The sequence below is a fragment of the Papio anubis genome, chromosome 8, assembly GCF_008728515.1.
Source record: "Papio anubis isolate 15944 chromosome 8, Panubis1.0, whole genome shotgun sequence".
Classification (NCBI taxonomy): domain Eukaryota; kingdom Metazoa; phylum Chordata; class Mammalia; order Primates; family Cercopithecidae; genus Papio; species Papio anubis.
The window spans coordinates 39,198,510-39,217,481 of NC_044983.1; the positions used below are offsets into that span (position 1 = coordinate 39,198,510).

Genomic DNA, 18,972 nt, shown 5'->3' on the forward strand with positions numbered 1-18,972 from the left:
TCACCAGATTTTAGTTACTAAGGGCCCCCAACTATTTCTTCCCTGAATATAGATTTTCTGTAAGTGGCAATGTCTATTTTAAAATTCTGTCTGGTCTTTTCCATTTGTGTGAATATCCGAAAAAAAATACTTATTATGAAAAAAATACTAAATAGAAAGAACAAGAAAATCTGAATACCCGGTGGTCTCTAGAAGGAAGCAAAGAAAAATGGAGCTTGGGAATAAATAAGATTTTGACCCTTGAGAGTTGGATGGTGACAGTGCTCCCTAGCATAAGTGCACAGCAAAGCAGAGACACAGACTTGCTGAGAGAACTGTCTCCACTGGTTAAAGACAGAACAATGCAAAGGATGCTAGACATTCAAAGAAAATGAAACAGAGAATAAGTAATGCTTTCTAATCACCTACTGGAGAAAAGAAACATGCATAACACTATTGCAATCATAATTGTATTACATCAGACCTTTGGAATGGTATCTGAGAAAAGTCAGTCTAGGCCAGGTGCAGTGGATCACGCCTATAATCCCAGCCCTTTGGGAGGCTGGAGTGGGCGGATCATGAGGTCAGGAGTTCGAGACCAGCCTGACCAACATCGTGAAACCCCGACTCTACTAAAATTACAAAAATTAGCTTGGCATGGCAGTGCGTGCCTGTAATCCCAGCTACTCAGGAGGCTGAGGCAGGAGAATCACTTGAACCCGGGAGGTGGAGGTTGCAGTGAGCTGAGATTGGGCCACTGCACTCCAGCTTTAGGAGAAAAGCCAGTCTAGAATCTATGGTTACTAAATTCATATATTGAAGACCCAATCCCCAGTACGATCGTATGTAAAGGTCATAAGATAGTATTACCTCTGAGATATGACTAGGTCATTGGAGTGGAGCCCTTGTGAATGGGATTAGCACCCTTGTAAAAAGAGACACAGAGAGGTGATCTCTGTTGCTATCCCATATGCCACATGAACTGCATTAAGATGTTCATCTGCAAAGCAGGATGAGAACCCTCGCCAGAAACTGAATCGGCTGACAACTTGATCTCGGACTCCCCAGAACTGTGAGAATTACCTTTTTAATGTTTAAGCCACCTAGGCTATGGGTTTTTTGTTATAGCAGCACAGGCCAACTAAGACAAGGGTTGACTGTCTTGGTCGTGCTCCACCCACATGACAATGTTGAACTTTAGCTGAGGTCCTGGAAAAATATGAACTCCTGCTCCTGGAAAACAGGAATAGTTTCTTTTCAATCTCCCATCCTTTTCTGTTCCAGGAAAGGGCTTATTGCAAAGACCAACTTTTCCCCAAAAGACTTAGATAAAACGTGTGGATGATCATCTTATTTACCTATTGACAAGGACAGACACAAACTCTCCCAGTTCCCATTCTTCAGCTTATAAATAATTAACTGAACTATTTGTCCCCACTAACGAATCTGGACAAAATGCCCACTAATGCAGCCTGACCAAACTTTGGTCAGTCTTCTCTGCTTTCCGACGGTCCCTGAACTTTGTCCCACTCTAATGCTTGTGTGAGCACTAAGAGCGTATACAGGAATGCAGACAAGACACCACTACTGCCAACAGCCTTTCCCTATAATTGACTGACTACATATGCAGAGAAACACTCCTGTTTAGTTGCTCACTCACAGCACCTACTCACGTGACTCTCCAACACCCAGCTCCTTCTAGCTGTGCTCTACTTCTCCAAGTAGTTGGGACATTCCCCTATTGCAACAGACTTCCATATACTATCAGTCCTTACCTAAGTCCTGATTCTTTTCTTTTATTTGACCCTTTGGAAACATCTGTAGGTTGGCATACACTTGCTTCTGCAAATCTTCCATCTGCCCTCAGGCACCCAGCCCCTCCTACTGGCCAACCCAGTCTCCATCCCTCCCCAAACATACCCCAGGCTCCAGCCCTGCTTCGTAGCACCCTCACCAGAACCAGATTAGAGGGTAGGAGAGCTAAGCAGCATCTTAGGTCACCTAACTAAAAGCGGTACAAAATCTGCACTGAAAGAAGCCAGAAAAAGAAAAAAAATGCCTGTTAAGCCAAGTTTCCACTGACTAACTCTGAATGGTTCTTGCTTCTGGCAAAGCTGACTTGGTTCATGGTCGAGGGAACATTCTGACCACAAAGATCTCTTTCTCTCTCTCTGTCTCTCTCTCTCTCTCTCTGTCACGGTCTCTTTCTCTGTCACGGTCTCTCTCTCTCTCTCACTCTCTCTCTCTCTTTCTGTCTCTCCTGTGCTTTTGTACCATGCACACGCAAGTTGCATAGGGCTACTGCAGATTTCATCAGCAACCCGGGGCTTGGCCAACATGGAATTGACAGTTACAGTCAGCTACAATCCTGAACCCGATAATGCAATGTTTTCCTAAAAATGAGGAATTTGTGTTACCTACATTACAAACCTTTAATTGTCCTCCCAAGAAATTGCTGGTTCAGAAATTAACAAAAGGAGGTTGAAGAAGAGAAAAGAAGGAAGAAAGAAAGGTGAGGGCGGGCCGGGGCGGCGGGGCAGTGGGGGGATAATTTGCTATAACAAAAGGCAATAAAGGGAAATTTTAAACATATGTCACATAGTACTTCATAATTATATCCACGAACATAATCTCTATCTTGGCCAAATGTGCATAACTATAGCTATCCACAAGAGATCCAATTCCAAACAAGTTTTAATGTTATAACTGGGTTATGGACTTGATTCCTTACTTTGCATATAAAACAACTATATGCATTGCTAATTTTTCAAAGGGTCTTTCTAAGTAAATATTGAATGAAAGTCAGTTTGAAGGGGCCCTGCAAGTCTCTGCCTAACCAGTTCTCCCACAGGCCTTCCTCATTGTTACTTCTAAGGCTTTGCACAGCAGGCAGCTCCGCCAAGAACAGGCGCCCCATCACCGTATAAATCTTCCAGAGCCTTCTAAAGCATCTGCCTTGGGGAAGCCATTGTTAAGCACTCCAGCTCCCACCAAAAAAACACCTCTCTGATCATCAACTTCATTAGAGGCAGGGCCACACAAATCAGCCCTTGATTGTTTTTAAATTGCTTTCTCTATGACTTTTCTCTCCAACTACCTGATGAACTACACATTTCAACCTTTTTCTGTGTCCTTGACAGTATGTGGCTCTGTACTCTGTACATAGTAGAAGCTCAGTAGAAATTGGCTGATTGATTAATTGATTATGAAGGGGCCTGTAGATCAGGAGATAATCCACAAGAAAGAAGAAAAAATTCCACAACAGAACACTTGACACACACTTTACAATTTACCATGCACCTTCACAAACATGATTTTATCTTGAGTCCCTTAACAATTCTGAGAGCCAGACAGGACAGCAAATCTATTCCTTGATTATTACCATGGTAATTGAGTTTTAGAAAGTCTAAAGCAAAGTTGTGAAACACACGCATAGCAGAACGGGGATAGAATCTCCACTCTAACTCTCAATGCTGGGTACTATGTAAGCTGGAAGCCAAAACACGCAGCACTTATTGGTAAATGCATTTCTCTTTGAGAACTGACCACGAAGTCAGCAGCAGACCATTTGAGAAGACAGGAGGACATCTGACAAAGGAAATGTCAATGTTACACACAATGTCCCACCATCCCAACCTTGACTCCCACCTCTGCCATAGTACTGAGTGAATAATGTCCCCCTCCAAATTCGCATCAACCTAGGACACGCAATGTTATTTGGAAATAGGGTCTTACACATGTAAGTAGTTAAGAAATGTCAGACTGGATTATACTGGGCCATAAATCCAATTATTGGTGCCCTCATAAGAACAAGAGAGAACATACAGAGATACACACAGAGAAGAAGGCCAGGTGTAGTGGTTCATGCCTATAATCCCAACACTTTGAGAAGCTGAAGTGGGAGGATCGCTCAAAGCCAGGAATTCAAGACCAACCTGGGAAACAGCAAGATCCCATCTCTACAATTTTTTTTTTTTTAATTAGCCAGGTGTGGTGGTGCACGTCTGCAATCCCATCTACTTGGGAGGCTACGGCTGGAGGATCCTTTGAGCCTGAGAGTTCGAGGCTGCAGTGAGCTATAATTGTGCCACTGCATTCCAGCCAGGGTAACAGAGCAAGATCCCATCTCTAAAAATAAAAAACAAAAATGAAAAGATAGACAGAGGCAGAGGTTTGTGTGGTACTGTTACAAATTCAGCAACTGCCAGCATCTATGAGAGAGGCAAGGAAGAGATTCTCAGTCAGACTCTCCAGAGGAAGGCCCTGCCCATGCCTCAATTTCACACTTATAGCCACCAGAACCACCAGAGAATAAAAGCTCTTTGTTGAAGTCACCCAGTTTGTGGCAATTTGTTACAACAGCCCTAGGTAGCCAACAGTGCTAGAACTTCATACTCAAGAAATACCTCTGAATCTGTTTCCCTGAAGACATTACCGATGCTGACTGCACCCTCCAAAGGGCCCTATCCCACTCTTTTTTATTTAGCTCACCCAAATCTATCCTTTAAGAAGTGGTTCAGTGTCACTTTCTCCAGGAAACCTTATCCAGCCCCATCCCATCAGGAGAGGCCAGGAACCATTCACCATGCCCAGGCATATGCTTATGGTAGCACTTATCACACTGCATTGAGATACATGGTCTACACATCTGACTCCCCCACTAGATCCTGATCTGTGCTGGGGAAGGTGTCCATGTCCCCCAGCGTTTTGCAGATGCTCATTACCTTCTTACGATGGCACATGGGACGTTGTGGAGCCGGGTTACAGTATCCGAGTAAATCTCCTTTTGTTTTCTACTTTTCCAGCCATGTCTCTGTCAAGTACCAGCTGGGTGATGACAGTCAATTACTTAATCTCTCTGTTGGCTTCTCTGCTAAATAGGGACAGTGACAACTCCTGCCTTCTCCAGGGCTTGTGAAGATGAAAGATCACTCATATATGTAAAGCATTTAGAACATGTGTGGAAAGTGCCTGATAAAAGCCAGCCACTATTTTTACCCTGCCCAGAACAGCAATGCTCCCTGGCTCCAGACCCAGTAATGGTTATAATGCCGAAAAATAAGATACCACTTCAAGATATGTGGGGAAAGACTAGGAATAGCATTTAGGGAAGCAGGATTTTAATCTCAGGTCTGACCACTTTGGGTACTCCTTTATTTTCACCTTTGTAATAAGAAGGGTTTAGATTAGATTGATTCCTCCCCAGCTAGACTCTAGGATATTTAGGGACTTGTGAAAGTGACACTCAGCTTCTCAAGCTACAGAATATTTCAGATCTAAAGGAAAGCACGTATATGAAGAGTAATAACCCTGATGACACTAACCAAATGCCAAGCTTCTCTATGTGTAGAGGGAATTATCTTAACTCCACATAAAAATACTGTTTACTTAATATTGACTTGCGATTTTGGTCAGCGTTACTTACATTTTGCAAAAATCAAAGTATCAAAAAAAAAAAAAAAAAACCTAGGTAAAACTAAATCATCTTTTTTACTTAAAAGTGCTATTTCCCAAACAGATCATTTTTTCCCAAAGCATCTGGCCCATGGGTGAGAAGATAATAAAAGGGTGAAAAACTGAGAGTCTCAATAGACTGCGTGAACACTGAAGTCCCTTCTGTCTCTAACGCTCGAGGGATTACTGAAAATTTCTCTAAGGCAATTGACTATAACAATTTATTTCTCATTTAATTTTACTGTGTGGCCCCAAGGGAAAAATGTCTTCCAGGGGAAAAGAAATGTAAGATCCAAGTAAGGATTCTAAAGAGAAAAGCACGGGAAGAGAACATTTAAACAGCTGACAATGTCAAAACAGAAGATAGAAATGAATTTGGGTGTTTAAAACAACAACAACAACAGCAAAAGCCAAATGGGCTGAAGTAGAAATTGCAACAATAGACCTTAGAAGTAATAATAGGCTCTTTGCTGCATTTGTAAGTAAATTTTGAGTTCCTATGAATGGGGTGGGAGCAGGGGTCATATGTGGTCAGGGTGTGGGAAATCAGGAACAAGTTTTCTGTGTTTACAGAAGCCAGCACTGGGGGTATTCAGGGCAGATGTGAATGTTCTTCTCAATCAGTTAACACTGGGATGCAAACCTGTCACAGCCCCTGGGAGCAGAGAAGCTGAGTAGGAACTGAGAGGCAAGCAGAATAAAGTGTTACATCCTTCTTTTTTTCTTCTTTTTTTATTATACTTTATGTTCTAGGGTACATGTGCACAACGTGCAGGTTTGTTACATATGTATACCTGTACCGTGTTGGTGTGCTGCACCCATTAACTTGTCATTTACATTAGGTATATCTCCTAATGCTATCCCTCCCCCCTCCCCCCTCCCCACAATAGGACCCAGTGTGTGATGCTCCCCTTCCTGTGTCCAAGTGTTCTCATTGTTCAATTCCCACCTATGAATGAGAACATGCAGTGTTTGATTTTCTGTTCTTGCGACAGTTTGTTGAGAATGATGGTTTCCAGCTGCATCCATGTCCCTACAAAGGACATGAACTCATCCTTTTTTATGGCTGCATAGTATTCCATGGTGTATATGTGCCACATTTTCTTAATCCAGTCCGTCATTGATGGACATTTGGGTTGATTCCAAGCCAAGTCTTTGCTACTATGAATAGTGCCGCAATAAAAAGAAACTACCATCAGAGTGAACAGGCAACCTACAGAATCGGAGAAAACTTTTGCAAACTACCCATCTGACAAAGGGCTAATATCCAGAACCTACAAAGAACTCAAACAAATTTACAAGAAAAAAACAAAAAACCCCATCAAAAAGTGTTATATCCTTCTGAGAATACAGGGTGCTAGTGGAGAGAGTATCAGTAATAATAATGCATGCAGAAAGTGCTTTGAAAACAAAACACTAAACAAATATGACTTATGTCAGTTGGGCCTTATGATAAATCTATACATTAGATATTATTATTATTATTGCTATTATTATTATTAGAGACAGTGTCTCACTCTGTTGCCCAGACTGGAGTGCAATGGCACATTCATAGCTCACTGCAGCCTCTGACTCCCAGACTCAAGCAATCCTCCAGCCTCTGCCTCCTGAGGAGCGGGGCTGTAGATATGCACCACCACACCTGGCTAATTAAAAAAAAATAAATTGTAGACACAGGGTCTCACTATGTTGCCCAAGCTGGGCTTGAACTCCTGGCCTCAAGTGTTCCTCTTGCCAGCCTCCCAAAGTTCCGGGTTTACAGATGTGAGCTATTGCACCCACTCACCCAGAACAGCAGTGGTCCCTGGCCCCAGACCCAGCAATGGCTTCAATGCCCAAAATTAAGACACCATTTCTCATTCTCCAGACAATATCTTTGTATATTCAGTCTCCCAATTCTTAGGTATGAGCCTGTACAAAAGAAAGTTGATTCATGTAATTACCAACATACACTCTTAAAGCCCCTGAGAAGCACTGGGGGTGACTTCCATGCTGTGTCCAATAGATCAAAATGCATAGTGGAAATCATATATTCACCTATAAATGTACACACAGTGTAACAAAAGCATCAACTATCACTTTCAAAAAGTGATGATTTTATTGCTTTTTCTGTTTACTGGTTTGCTTTTATATTATGCTCAATAAATTATAGAAAAATGATTTGATAAATAAATCATCGGTAGATCAAGGTTTTCAAAACCCAGGAAACAGCAGAGAAAAAAGTTTTCCATGGGGCCTTTGATAAAGAATGCAAACAGATGCTTCTTGCTCTGAAATCCAAACACCTTCCCCACTGTAAATGTCCTTGCTGTTACTGGCAGCACCAGAGCTTGAGTAAAGGGGATTGTGCACCTGACTAGAGTGGCAAGGACCATCTTGAGTCTCTACAAATACAACATTAGCTTGAGTCCAGTCATCTCTGTTTGCCACTGTAAGCCTTCCCTAGGAGCTCAGATGTAAGTGCAACATTCATTATTACGACGTGAGCAGACAGAAAATTAACCGGTGTACGAATAGCTAATTGTCAAGTGGCCATGAATCCCATTGTCTCTGACCATTAGCATAAGACACTAAATGGCTATTAAATGAAGGGAGTCAGATCTGATTGCTGGGTAATTTCAAGAAGTGAAAAAAGAATTCTATTCTTTCTGCTAATAGACACTCTCCCAATGGGAAGCACAATTCCAGTAGCCATAGGGTTCCGAGGTTACATAAAAGCTGGTGTAGGCCAACTGTCCTGTGGCTTAAGATTTTCTGAGAGGAACGTGCCTAGGAAATTGGTATCCTCCTCCCTCACTCCTGCGGCCTCCATCTGGTAAAATCCATTCATGCCCCCAAGCTCCAGTTCAAATGCCAGCTCTTCAGGAACACCTTTCCTGACCAGAGCCCCTTGGCATGATCCACTTGCTTTTTATCTTCATGGTTCTTTGTGCAAGATGTTAATAAACACGTACACTGTGATATTACAGCTACTCTTTATACAATGTCAATCTCCGATACTACATTATGAATTTCTTTAAGGCAACACTGCGTCTTGTTTATCTGTTTCCTCAGTGCTTGCAGATGATGCTTGGCAAGTCACAGTACACCTCCTATCTACCATTTCATTTAATGTTCACCATAGTCCAGTGAGGAAAGTAAAATATAATGATTATGGCCTGCCTGATTGAGAAAACTGGGGCTCCAAGAGATCATTTATTTGCCCACGGTCCTACAGCTAAGGGCTAAAAAAAACTAGACTCAGTTCCGGCTCTTAGCAGCTTGCAAAGTTTTCATGACATCTTTTGCTTCCAATAAGCTCTAAAGGCTGCTTCACCAAGGCAGTAAAGACAGATCCACAGTGTTCCAGATTAGTCTGTGTATGAACAGCTCATTTTGTGACACCAAGAGGCATGCTTAGAATTTGTTAAAAACACCAGCCCTGATGCTCACAACCTTTGCTCACAGGCAGTTCTCTTGCTCCTTCTTTTTTTCCCCTGTGAAAAATACACAAAAATTTCCCCTGTGAAGATTTTGTAAAGTTTCTTCAACGATCATATATTAATTTTTAATGAGAAAAGAAAAGCGTCATCTACATGGCAGCAGAAAGAAAACAAGATCACAAGCCCACGGATGGTGTGGGGTATAAATTCTACGCCTGCAGCCTCCTCTTAACTCAAAGGGCGAGGAATTTCTGTGTTTAATCCGCAGTGTTTATCAGGAGGAGCCTCTGCAGCTGGTGGATACGAATATTCTACTCATTAGGAAAAGTAACCCCTACCGGGAGGAAGGAATGTTTATTTCATCAGCCTTTGCCTTGGCATGGCTGAAATAAGCCCTTTGCTCTGACTTGACACCCTCAAAGCGACTTTATAATTGTCATTTGTCTTCCCAAGCAAATGTTCCTTCAGAGAAAGGGATCAAGAAGCCTGGGTATTTTTATTTGCAAGATATGCACACTCTTCATTATAAATTAACAAACAAGGCATTCTGTTTTACATACCAGAGGAAAAATGAAGTATGTAAAAAGTGAAGTATCTAAGATTTCTGACAGATTTGCCCCTGAGGTCTGTCTTCTTAATACTTCATCGTGTTGTGGTCCTGCCTCCCTCACCCAGCCTTGCTCTCTGCCCCGCAACCTCTGTGTATTCTCCCTGTTTATGGTCCCAGTGCCATGTCATCAGAAACTCCCCCAACACTATATGGGCACATTCTGGCAGGAAAAAAAAAAACTCTCTATATATTATAATATCTGTAATATTTAATGAGAACTATTTCTACTCACTCAGCTTTTCTACGAATCTGGACTAGACGACAATTCCTACACCTGCAAAGTTCTCAGTACACAGAACAAATCATCTGAGGATATCACATGGCATCAGATACTCACATTTTCTGACCGGAGCCTCTTGGCAGGACACCCTCCATCCCTGGGGTGAAGCATGTAATACAGTCGGACTTTGCTTGCATGTTTTCGACTCTGAGAAGGAAAAGCAGAAGCAGATACTGTAAAAGAGAAGCCATTTCAAATCCTTTGAAACCTAGCCAGTGCCCGCAAATGCAAAAAGAAATGTATTTTCAGTAGAAGACACTTCTGCATACTCCTGTGAGGGATGTAGGATGTAGTTTCAGATAGGTTAAGTGGCTTGCCCCAAGTTCTAAAGCCAATGTAATTTCAAGATGAGAAAACACAGTAATGAAGAAGGTGAGGCATTGAAATCATTTAGCCAAGGGTGGATAATATACTATATTTAATTTTCCTCAAAAATAAAAACAAATAAGCAAAGGAAATAACATAAGGATCAATTGTGATGAGAAGAGGCACGGTGATCTCTCTCACGACTGCTGCCCTACCCTCAGGGTCTGGGGACAATGCCTCCCTGGGAGCCTGGTACACCTCACCCCCAATAGAAGCCTTTTCTCACGGCTCTCCCACACACAGGCTTCATTAATAAGCTATCAAAAGGGATGGGATTCTCTAAGGTCAGATATCATAAGCAAACTAAAGACAATTGTATGTCAGTCTGCGGACTGACCATAGCCTAAGTTACCTGCCAGCAGATGATGCAGTTGAGCAAATAGAGACCCGTGTTCTTCGGAATTAGCAGGATTGTTGATTTCTGGCTATACTGACTGGTCCATGCCCAGCATGGAGAAACTGATGCTTTCTTTGTTCCCTATTTCCTCTACTTTGCTCAACTGAGAGTTTCATCCCGGATTCCCATCACGTTTAAAGAATACAGCAGTTCTAATTTCATGTTTCTACCCGAGGCAGAATGGAAGTGTGAAAAGAACACGAAGAGTCATCAGACATTCAGAATCTGGGTTCCAGCTCTACCACTTCCTAGCTGTGTATATTAGGCCAGTCTCTTACTGGAATGTGTTTATATCAAAATGAGTCTCATTTTCTCCATGTACAAAATGAATACCACAATATTTGCTGGAGTGTCATAAGTATCAAATGAGACTTTGCTTATGAAAAATTGCAATCTGCATAATATTAAACATTTCTCGCTGTTGACTGCATCACCTCTCCAATCTATTGTTCCCTAATTCCAAAACTCCTTCCTTTTCCTTTACTCAGAGGTTACATCCTTCTTTTCCAGGCTTTTGTTCCACTATGACTTTATTTACAGTTGCATCCTAGCCCATCTCCTGGATGTTGGTTTACTTTTGTGAATCAGCCACGAAGGCAAAGTGATGTTCAGAGAACACACAGCAGGTTGCATTTTGTTTACAGGATAAATTGTAAATCCTTCCTGTCCATTTTCTTCATTCATCACTTTCTTAATTCCTGTATTCTGCCTGGAGCAAGAAGACCATGCTTTTAGGCAATTCCTGAACACTTTTAAGGCCTTTAAATGGGTTTAAAAGTGACAATGAAACATGAAAAATTTTTACAGATGTGTAAAAGTACTGAAATGTGACTTGGAAATATATTGTCAACACTTACAGCACCATTTATAGATTACATAGTAGGTTTTAATCAAAGGTCATCTGGAGGTTTTTTCTCTTTTTTTGTCTAGAAGATTTCTTAAGAGAAACAGACATGTAGATGTATGTCAGATGAGTCAACATTATTATGCGGCTTATACATGTTTTTGAAAATGACCGTGCAGGCTTACATTTTTCTCTTTGCAAATAAATTTGCAGCTTACTAACATCTGTACATATTTTTTGCCACTTTGCTGAGGTTATTTTAGAGGTAAAGAAGGAGTCATCGTTATATTGGGACTACTACTGCAGTCAAAAGAATAAAAAGGAACATTTAAACTGCAAGATGCTGACTGTGGACAGAGCCTGAGCTGGTGAAAAAGCACACAGATGATAATGGGTGGAAAAACAAGTGGGAACAATGTGAGCTCAAATGTGGCTAAAGTGGATTTTCAATTTTGCATTTGTTACCATAGAAGAGCTTCTTTTCACATTCCCTGCATTATCCATCTCCTAAAGCTCTGGATTTCCAGAGAATGAAATTATGGCAAAACTGGAAATCTCATCACACGGCCTGGTTTGTGGCTGTTTTGTCTTTTATCTTTTTCCCCCCCTCTTAATCTAAAGTATTCCATTTCTTTTAAAAAGACCTTCTAGTACAGGCAGAGTTCACTGAGTTGTTTAATTACAGTTAGACAAACTAGTTGAACCATTAGGAAAATAAATGCCAAGCTCTGATATGAAGCTGCTAGTGATGTGAGATGTTGGGATTTGAAGCTTATTGGTGATTTTAATAAGTACAGGCCTGTTTTCCTCCCTCGGCCCCCTCCCCCCCCACCTCCAGTTTTGGCGGGAGAAGGAATGGCTACACCGCAAGCAGCACCCTTGCCTATGGTTTACGGTGAGGGAAATCAGAGCTTTGGCAAATACCACCTGATTCTGGAACGATGGCGAAGGCATCCTCGTTCATCATTTAGCAGCATTCCTTTTGCCTGGGCACCTTTTTTCCCTCTCTTTGCTTTCCCCAGGGTGCCTGGACCAGATCCAATGCCTTCCCTGCCCACAACTTCCAGCAGGAAGTGAAAATCTGCAGACTTCTCAGGGGGAGGAGTGTGGAGTCACATTCCCAATTAGCCTGACTCAAATCCAAAGCTGCTTCCAAATTACGTTGGTTGACAAAGGGAAAGAGGTTCCCTGCAGATCCTTCCTGGGGTTTCTACAGCTTGCCCTGCCTCCGACCTAGGCCTGTAGCACCTGAGGATGGAGACCTGCCAGGAAGCCCCTTCCTTTCTTCCTCCCTCTCTCCCTCCCTCCCTCCCTCCCTTTCTTCCTCCCTTTCTTTCTCTCTCCCCCTCTCTTTTTTTTTTTTTTTTTTTTGTGACAGAGTCTCGTTCTGCTCACTCTGTCACCCAGGCTGGAGTGCAATGGCACAATCTCAGCTTACTGCAACCTCCACCTCCCAGGTTCAAGCGATTCCTCTGCCTCAGCCTCCCTGGTAGCTGGGATTATAGGAGTGCGCCACCATGCCTGCCTGGGTAGTTTTTCTATTTTTGGTAGAGATGAGGTTTCACCATGTTGGCCAGGCTGGTCTGTAACTCCTGGCCTCAGGTGAGCTGTCCACCTCAGCCACCCTTTCCTTTCTTCCCAGCTTTCTCACCTCTCTCTCTAGATGAGACTCTCTGAGACACTTACAGTGTCTTCCTCTAACTGGCTCCTTTCTACCCTGAACCTACTGGAAATTCTTTGAGATTTGGCAGAGTGATCTCACTCCTTTCAATTTATTCTAAAAAACAAACAAATGAACAAAAACTTTCCTAAAACAAGAAAGTTAAAATTAATTGAAACAAAGATGTCCATTGCAGCATTACCTAAATAGGAACAAAAAATTAGGGAGACAACTGCAGATTTAACAACAGAAGGCTAGATAAAGCAGCCATGGCACGCCCTATGTTAAACGGAGAATTGGGGGTGGGGGAACCTTTACATATATATATACACACACACACACATACACTCACATATATATATATAAAAAGGTTTTTAAATGCATGTTATATATATACATATATATGTACATACATATATAATGAATATTGAAAGAAAAATGCTAAACTCAAAACTGCACAGATACTATGATTACAATTACATAAAAGTGCGTAAGTAGATAACACAGGTAGAAAAGAAAAAGAAAAAAAACATGATTTATTAGGATACACGGAGTATGATTGGCTTTCATTTTTTATTTTTATAACAAATTTGCCAATAACATAAATATAATAATAATAATTTTGCAATGCTTAAGCCATTTTGATCTTGATTTGTGTACACTTTTTACCCACAATTATTGTAATTAGTAAAAAGCATCACTGATCAGAAATGTTATTAACATATACTGCTATAATTGACCACATTTTCATCTACCCTTGTTAATGTCTTATTAACATTCAAAATGCATTTTTGTTTCATTGGAGGACTTGGTATTAGATGAACCTTCTTAACCCAAGAGCAATACATGCTACTTCCAATTTTAAAACTTGTTTTTAGTACATACAAATGCCAGGGTACGTAAGTGTCACTTTCACTTTCTGTGTGTAAATAGAGACTAGAGGATGGGGAGGCCTAAGCTATACACACAACTACACTGCGAAGGGTAGAGGAAAAGACACATCTGAAACTGGCTCTTACATCATCCAAATAAACACAAGCAACAACACATCCTTATTACTTTTTCCAAGGTTTATTAGTACCAAAATTTCCACTGCTCTTAAGAGTCTGAAAAGACAGGAAAACTGCCAAGTGAAAAGAACTTTAAGGAGAAAATAATACCCACATGTTAAATGTATATATTACAGAGTTTCAAGGGGGAAAAAAGAACCATTACATTAAGGGAAAAGACATGAAAAAGAAATAACAATCTCTTTCAATTGCACTGAGAGTCAATCCCAGGCTCTTTTTTGCATTAATATTTGCATTTTGAGCAAAAGTCATTGCTTTCATTCAAAACACATCAACTTTAAGCTTCCCAGATCGACCAGAAATTACCAACTCTTCCATTTTAATTAAAGCCTTTGCCCCCGATCCTAGGCATTGTGCGGGGACAGACCTATCTGAAGATTAGTTTCTTTTGCTGAAACAATCTCTTGGCACTCAAGGAAATAGTCTAAAATGGAAATTCAGGCCAGCGTTCTCTTTGGGGGAATAAAGAACAAGACAAACCTCTGTTTCAGATGTATTGCTGTGAAAGAAGGAGGCGAAACACATAGAAATAGAATGGCTTTTTGCCTCACCTAAATAACCATCTTCCATTATCACGCATGCCTCAAAAACATTCACAACTCAAATTTGCTTCCAGCAGGGCTACTGATTTCTGGTATCATAAAATGTGGCAATAACAAAGCAACCTTATATTTGCATAATGCTTCAGGCAGTCTTTAAAGTCCTTCCAGGATCATCATCTCATTTCATCCCAGAATCACAGTTGTGAAGCTGGCAGGAGAGGTGCTATCTCAAATAAGCTTAAAGATCCATTTCTGATTTCCTAGATAAGTCTTCCACCATCTTATTTCATCAGAGGGATCTAATTATACCTCTTCTAGCAACCAGCTAAAATAAGCCAAGGACCTCAATAAAACAGGAAAACCTGGAACAAAGAGTGATTCTCACATGCCACCACATTTGAGGTCATTCTGGGGAGAAGAGGAGCCAATAGGGAAAGGACAGCAAACACCAAACGTCTAGCACACTGGGATTCCTGCAAAACAACCGCTGATGCGAGATGAGGGACTCCATCACACAGGATGAAATGAAAGGGCATCCTAGCAGAACCCCAGGGAGCATCCCTTCACTGAGGGCCCCAGGGATGAGCCCTGGAAAAGGTGCGGCATGGCCTCACTAGGAGGCAGGGTTAAATGCAGACAAGCCAAATAGAAAACCGCAAGTGTTGGGGATTCCCTCTAATGAATGGAACTCTTTTCCAAATGGATGTATCTTCCCTTATTTGCCAGGAGAAGAACATTGGGCACAGAAACTCCCTATACCTAGAGTGAATGATGGGTCAACTAAAACTCTAGGAAGAGAAAGCTGGTCCCTAAAGGAAGGCTTCACCAACACAGGGAAGGAAGAAGTCAAATTCCTCTGCTGGAAGATCCCGAGGTGCCAGGTCCCAGGCCTCCTGCCCAGGCCACTGGGCTACTGAAATGGTCTTTAATTGAGTCCTAGTGCTAAAATCAGATCAGAAGATCCTAAAAGGATTTGGGTAGATGATGGAAAGATCCAAGGCCAACCACACATAGCAGGGACACGTGGCTGGCCTTAATAACCTTCTGCTCTGCCAAAGATTAGTGGCATCTATTAAAAAAACTGTGAAAAAAATATGAAAGAAGACTTTTGAGAAACTCTCAAGGAAATTAAGCAATTGTTTGCAAAATATTTACTACAATAAGTAGAAATTTTGAATGGCACATGTTTTTTCTCATTTAATTCAAGAAAATATCAACAGGGTAAAAGCTGAAAGATGAGATAAGACAACAGATTGAGATAAGGTATTAGGGTCTGAGTTAATACGGAATGGAAATTTAAAACATCATAGCTTAATTTTGAAGGTCTTTCAGTTTAATAGCAAAATCAACACGGCAGATCTATGTAGAAGTCAAGATAGAGACAATTTCTAGAATGCTTAGACTAAAAAGTAAAACAAGAGAAAAAGAAACTAAAGATCTTATACATGAAAAACCAGAACAAATGTAATATGGCTTCAACGGCAGAATAAACAAATACATGGAATATAATAGAAAGTCCCAAAATAGATTCAGTAATTTGGGACTGAAAGAAAACTAGGAAAATATATTTAACCTTGTGATGGGAAAGTTTTCTAAGCAAAGAAAGGGAAAAAAGGAAGACTGATGGACCTGGCTACAAAAAAATAAGTGTTTTCAATCTGAAATACCTATATATAAGAAACAACCCACAAAGTAGGAAAAATATTTGCAGCACGTAAAAGAAAATGGCTTACTAGCTTTGAGATCAAAAGTGTCCTCACAAATTTATTCAGAAAGAAACAACATTAAAATAGACAAAGGATAGAAATAGGAATTTAGAGATACTAATAGTTAAAAGACTTACAAAGAGAAATTCATCCAAATGCTACCTTACAACTGTTTAATTTAAAAAATGTGTTTCTTTCACCCATCAAATTGGCAAAGATTTACAAAATATACATATCCATATTGGTGAAGATGCAGAAAAAGCTAGCACTTGTGTACATAGATAGATAATAGGCATGTAAATTGATACAAGCTTCCTGGATGGAAATTTTGCAATATATATCCAAAGCAAAAAGTTGTTTGATTCAACAATCCTACTTCTTTGAATTTAGTCTAAGGAAACAATCGGAGACATGTATTGCCATTTATTTATAATAGTAGACATGGGAAAATAAGTTAAATGCCCTAAAACAAGAAGGATAAATATTATAATATATCCATATAATAGATACCCAAGAGCCACTGGCAAACATAATGATAATATTCAATGACATAAATATATATATATAAATTTTAAAAGGCAGTTTCTAATCAGAATGTACATTTTTAAACAAAAATGTACATGCATCTGTATGCAAATACAAGGCAAAGATCTAGGAAGAAACATACAAAAGGATTAGCATTGTTTATATGGATTACGAGTGATTTTAAGTTTTCTTGTTAATGCATTTTTGAAATTTTAGATTACTTAGAAGAGCAAATCATTCCAATAATCAGAAGGAAAAATCATCATTTTAAAGATTCATTCTAACACTGATGATTTATCATTCTAATAGAGGAAAACATGTCCCACAAACACCAAGAGATTTTCTTAAGATCCCACAACTTACAAGTTTTCAGCAAACAAGGATTATATCTGTTGGTTTCACTGTTGTATCCTCAAAATCTGTCACAATGCCTGACACATGGCTGGTGCTCAATAAAGATTTGTCATTTCAGTGATTCAACATGTGAAGGAAAGAATAAGTCAACCTCAGAACAAGAACCCAAGACCCTTAAAGAATTAAGGCCATTGTGTAAAAGTATTGTGTACATTTGAAATATGTTGTTACAGATCCCTTTGCATTCAAAAAATGAAATTGAAATCCTCACAGATCTACTTCCATTTCTAAACTCCATGGCTGCAGTACAGGTCAGAGATAAGCAAGGGAGCCCACAGACCAGAGACAGTCCTAAGCAGCAGTGCCCACAGGCATTTGACAGAGTGCACGGCGGAGGAAACCTCTCAGCAGATGAGTTGATGGACTGCAGTTGAAGCATAAGCTCTGAAGAAACTGAAGGTTTCCTGCAACTAGTGCAAAAGAGGAGATTCAGAGTAGCAGTTGTCTTGCTGCAGAGTCCACGGCTCAAACAGAGGCAGTGTGTTGAGGAAGAGAGGTTTGGAACAAGGCAGCATTAACTCCTCTACTGTTTCCAAGAATCAGGGATCCACTAGATACTAGCTCTGTAAAGTGTCCTTTAACCTGTGGTCAGATATATAGGCTTCTGTGGCTGAAGGTGTCATGACTTAGCTTTTAATTATAGGATCATGGACGTTTGTTTTATTCTGAACTGAATTGTGTTGCAACCCTAATCCCCAATGTGACTGTATCTGGAAGCAGGGTCTGTCAGGAAGTAATTAAGGTTAGGTGAAGTCACAAGGGTGGGGCCCCAACTGAGAGGACTGGTGTCTTTATATGAAAAGGAAGAGACACCAGAGATTGTGCTCGCTCGCTCTCTCTCTCTGTCCATGTGCACAGGGAAAAGGCCATGTGAGGATACAGCAAGAAGGCAGCTGTCTACATGCCAGGAGAGAGCCCTCGCCAGAAACCAACTCTACTGGCACCTTGATCATGGACTTCTAGCCTCCAAAACAGCAACAAAATAAATGTCTGTTGGTTAAGCCCCCAAATCTGGTATCTTGTTATGACACAGCCTAGGCTGACTAATGTGTATGCCATCCATCGACACTTGCTGTTCTCCTGGGGTCTTTCTTCTTCTACACAGCAATCAGTTCAATTTCCAAAAGCAAAAAGGGTAGTCTTAATGTTTCTAGAATTAGGTCACTTCGTTTCTCCCAAAATATGTTTAAAATAGCATTTAAAATGAAGAACACTTATCATAAAAAGTATTAGGAAAAAGCAAATTTTTGCTGGAGAAAAAATCATGTACAGTGGGATGTGCAGTGCCCGTGATTGTGGAAGCATGTTTGTAATCATCTATGTGGCTGTCTGCCTACACAAGTGACTACATTGATGTGTTACAATTTTAAATAAAAGTCCTGCAACTCAAAAAATTAAATTACCACCAAAGCCTGGAGGAACAGTTTTCTGTGGTGTTCAGTACAGAGCTAAATATGTCTCCATGATGTCTGTGCATTTTAAACAGAGTCACATGAGAAATAAAAGAACACGGGCTCATCTAGGCCTCTATTTGCTGTTTTGGGGAAAAAGTGCTATTTCCCCAGAAAGTCCTTGAAGAGAAGTTAAAGTTAGGGATAAGGGAAAAAATAAAGCCAGTGTGATCAGTGATTAAAGTCAGAGAAGACTGGGTAATGTGAAGTAACAAAGCTATCAAATCCTTCCGAAATATGGAATCTTAAACA

The 18,972-nt window shown here is 40.6% G+C and overlaps 1 protein-coding gene across 4 annotated transcripts in view; it reads right to left on the minus strand.

Annotated features, from left to right (window-relative positions):
• The window catches only part of ZMAT4 (zinc finger matrin-type 4), a 372,597-nt gene that overhangs the window by 227,246 nt on the left and 126,379 nt on the right, over positions 1-18,972 (minus strand). For all 4 annotated transcript variants that reach the window (XM_031669498.1, XM_017961971.3, XM_017961970.3 and 1 more), the window contains exon 3: positions 9,803-9,892. In XM_031669498.1, the coding sequence (XP_031525358.1) occupies positions 9,803-9,892 (90 nt within the window). The remainder of the gene's footprint in view (positions 1-9,802; positions 9,893-18,972) is intronic.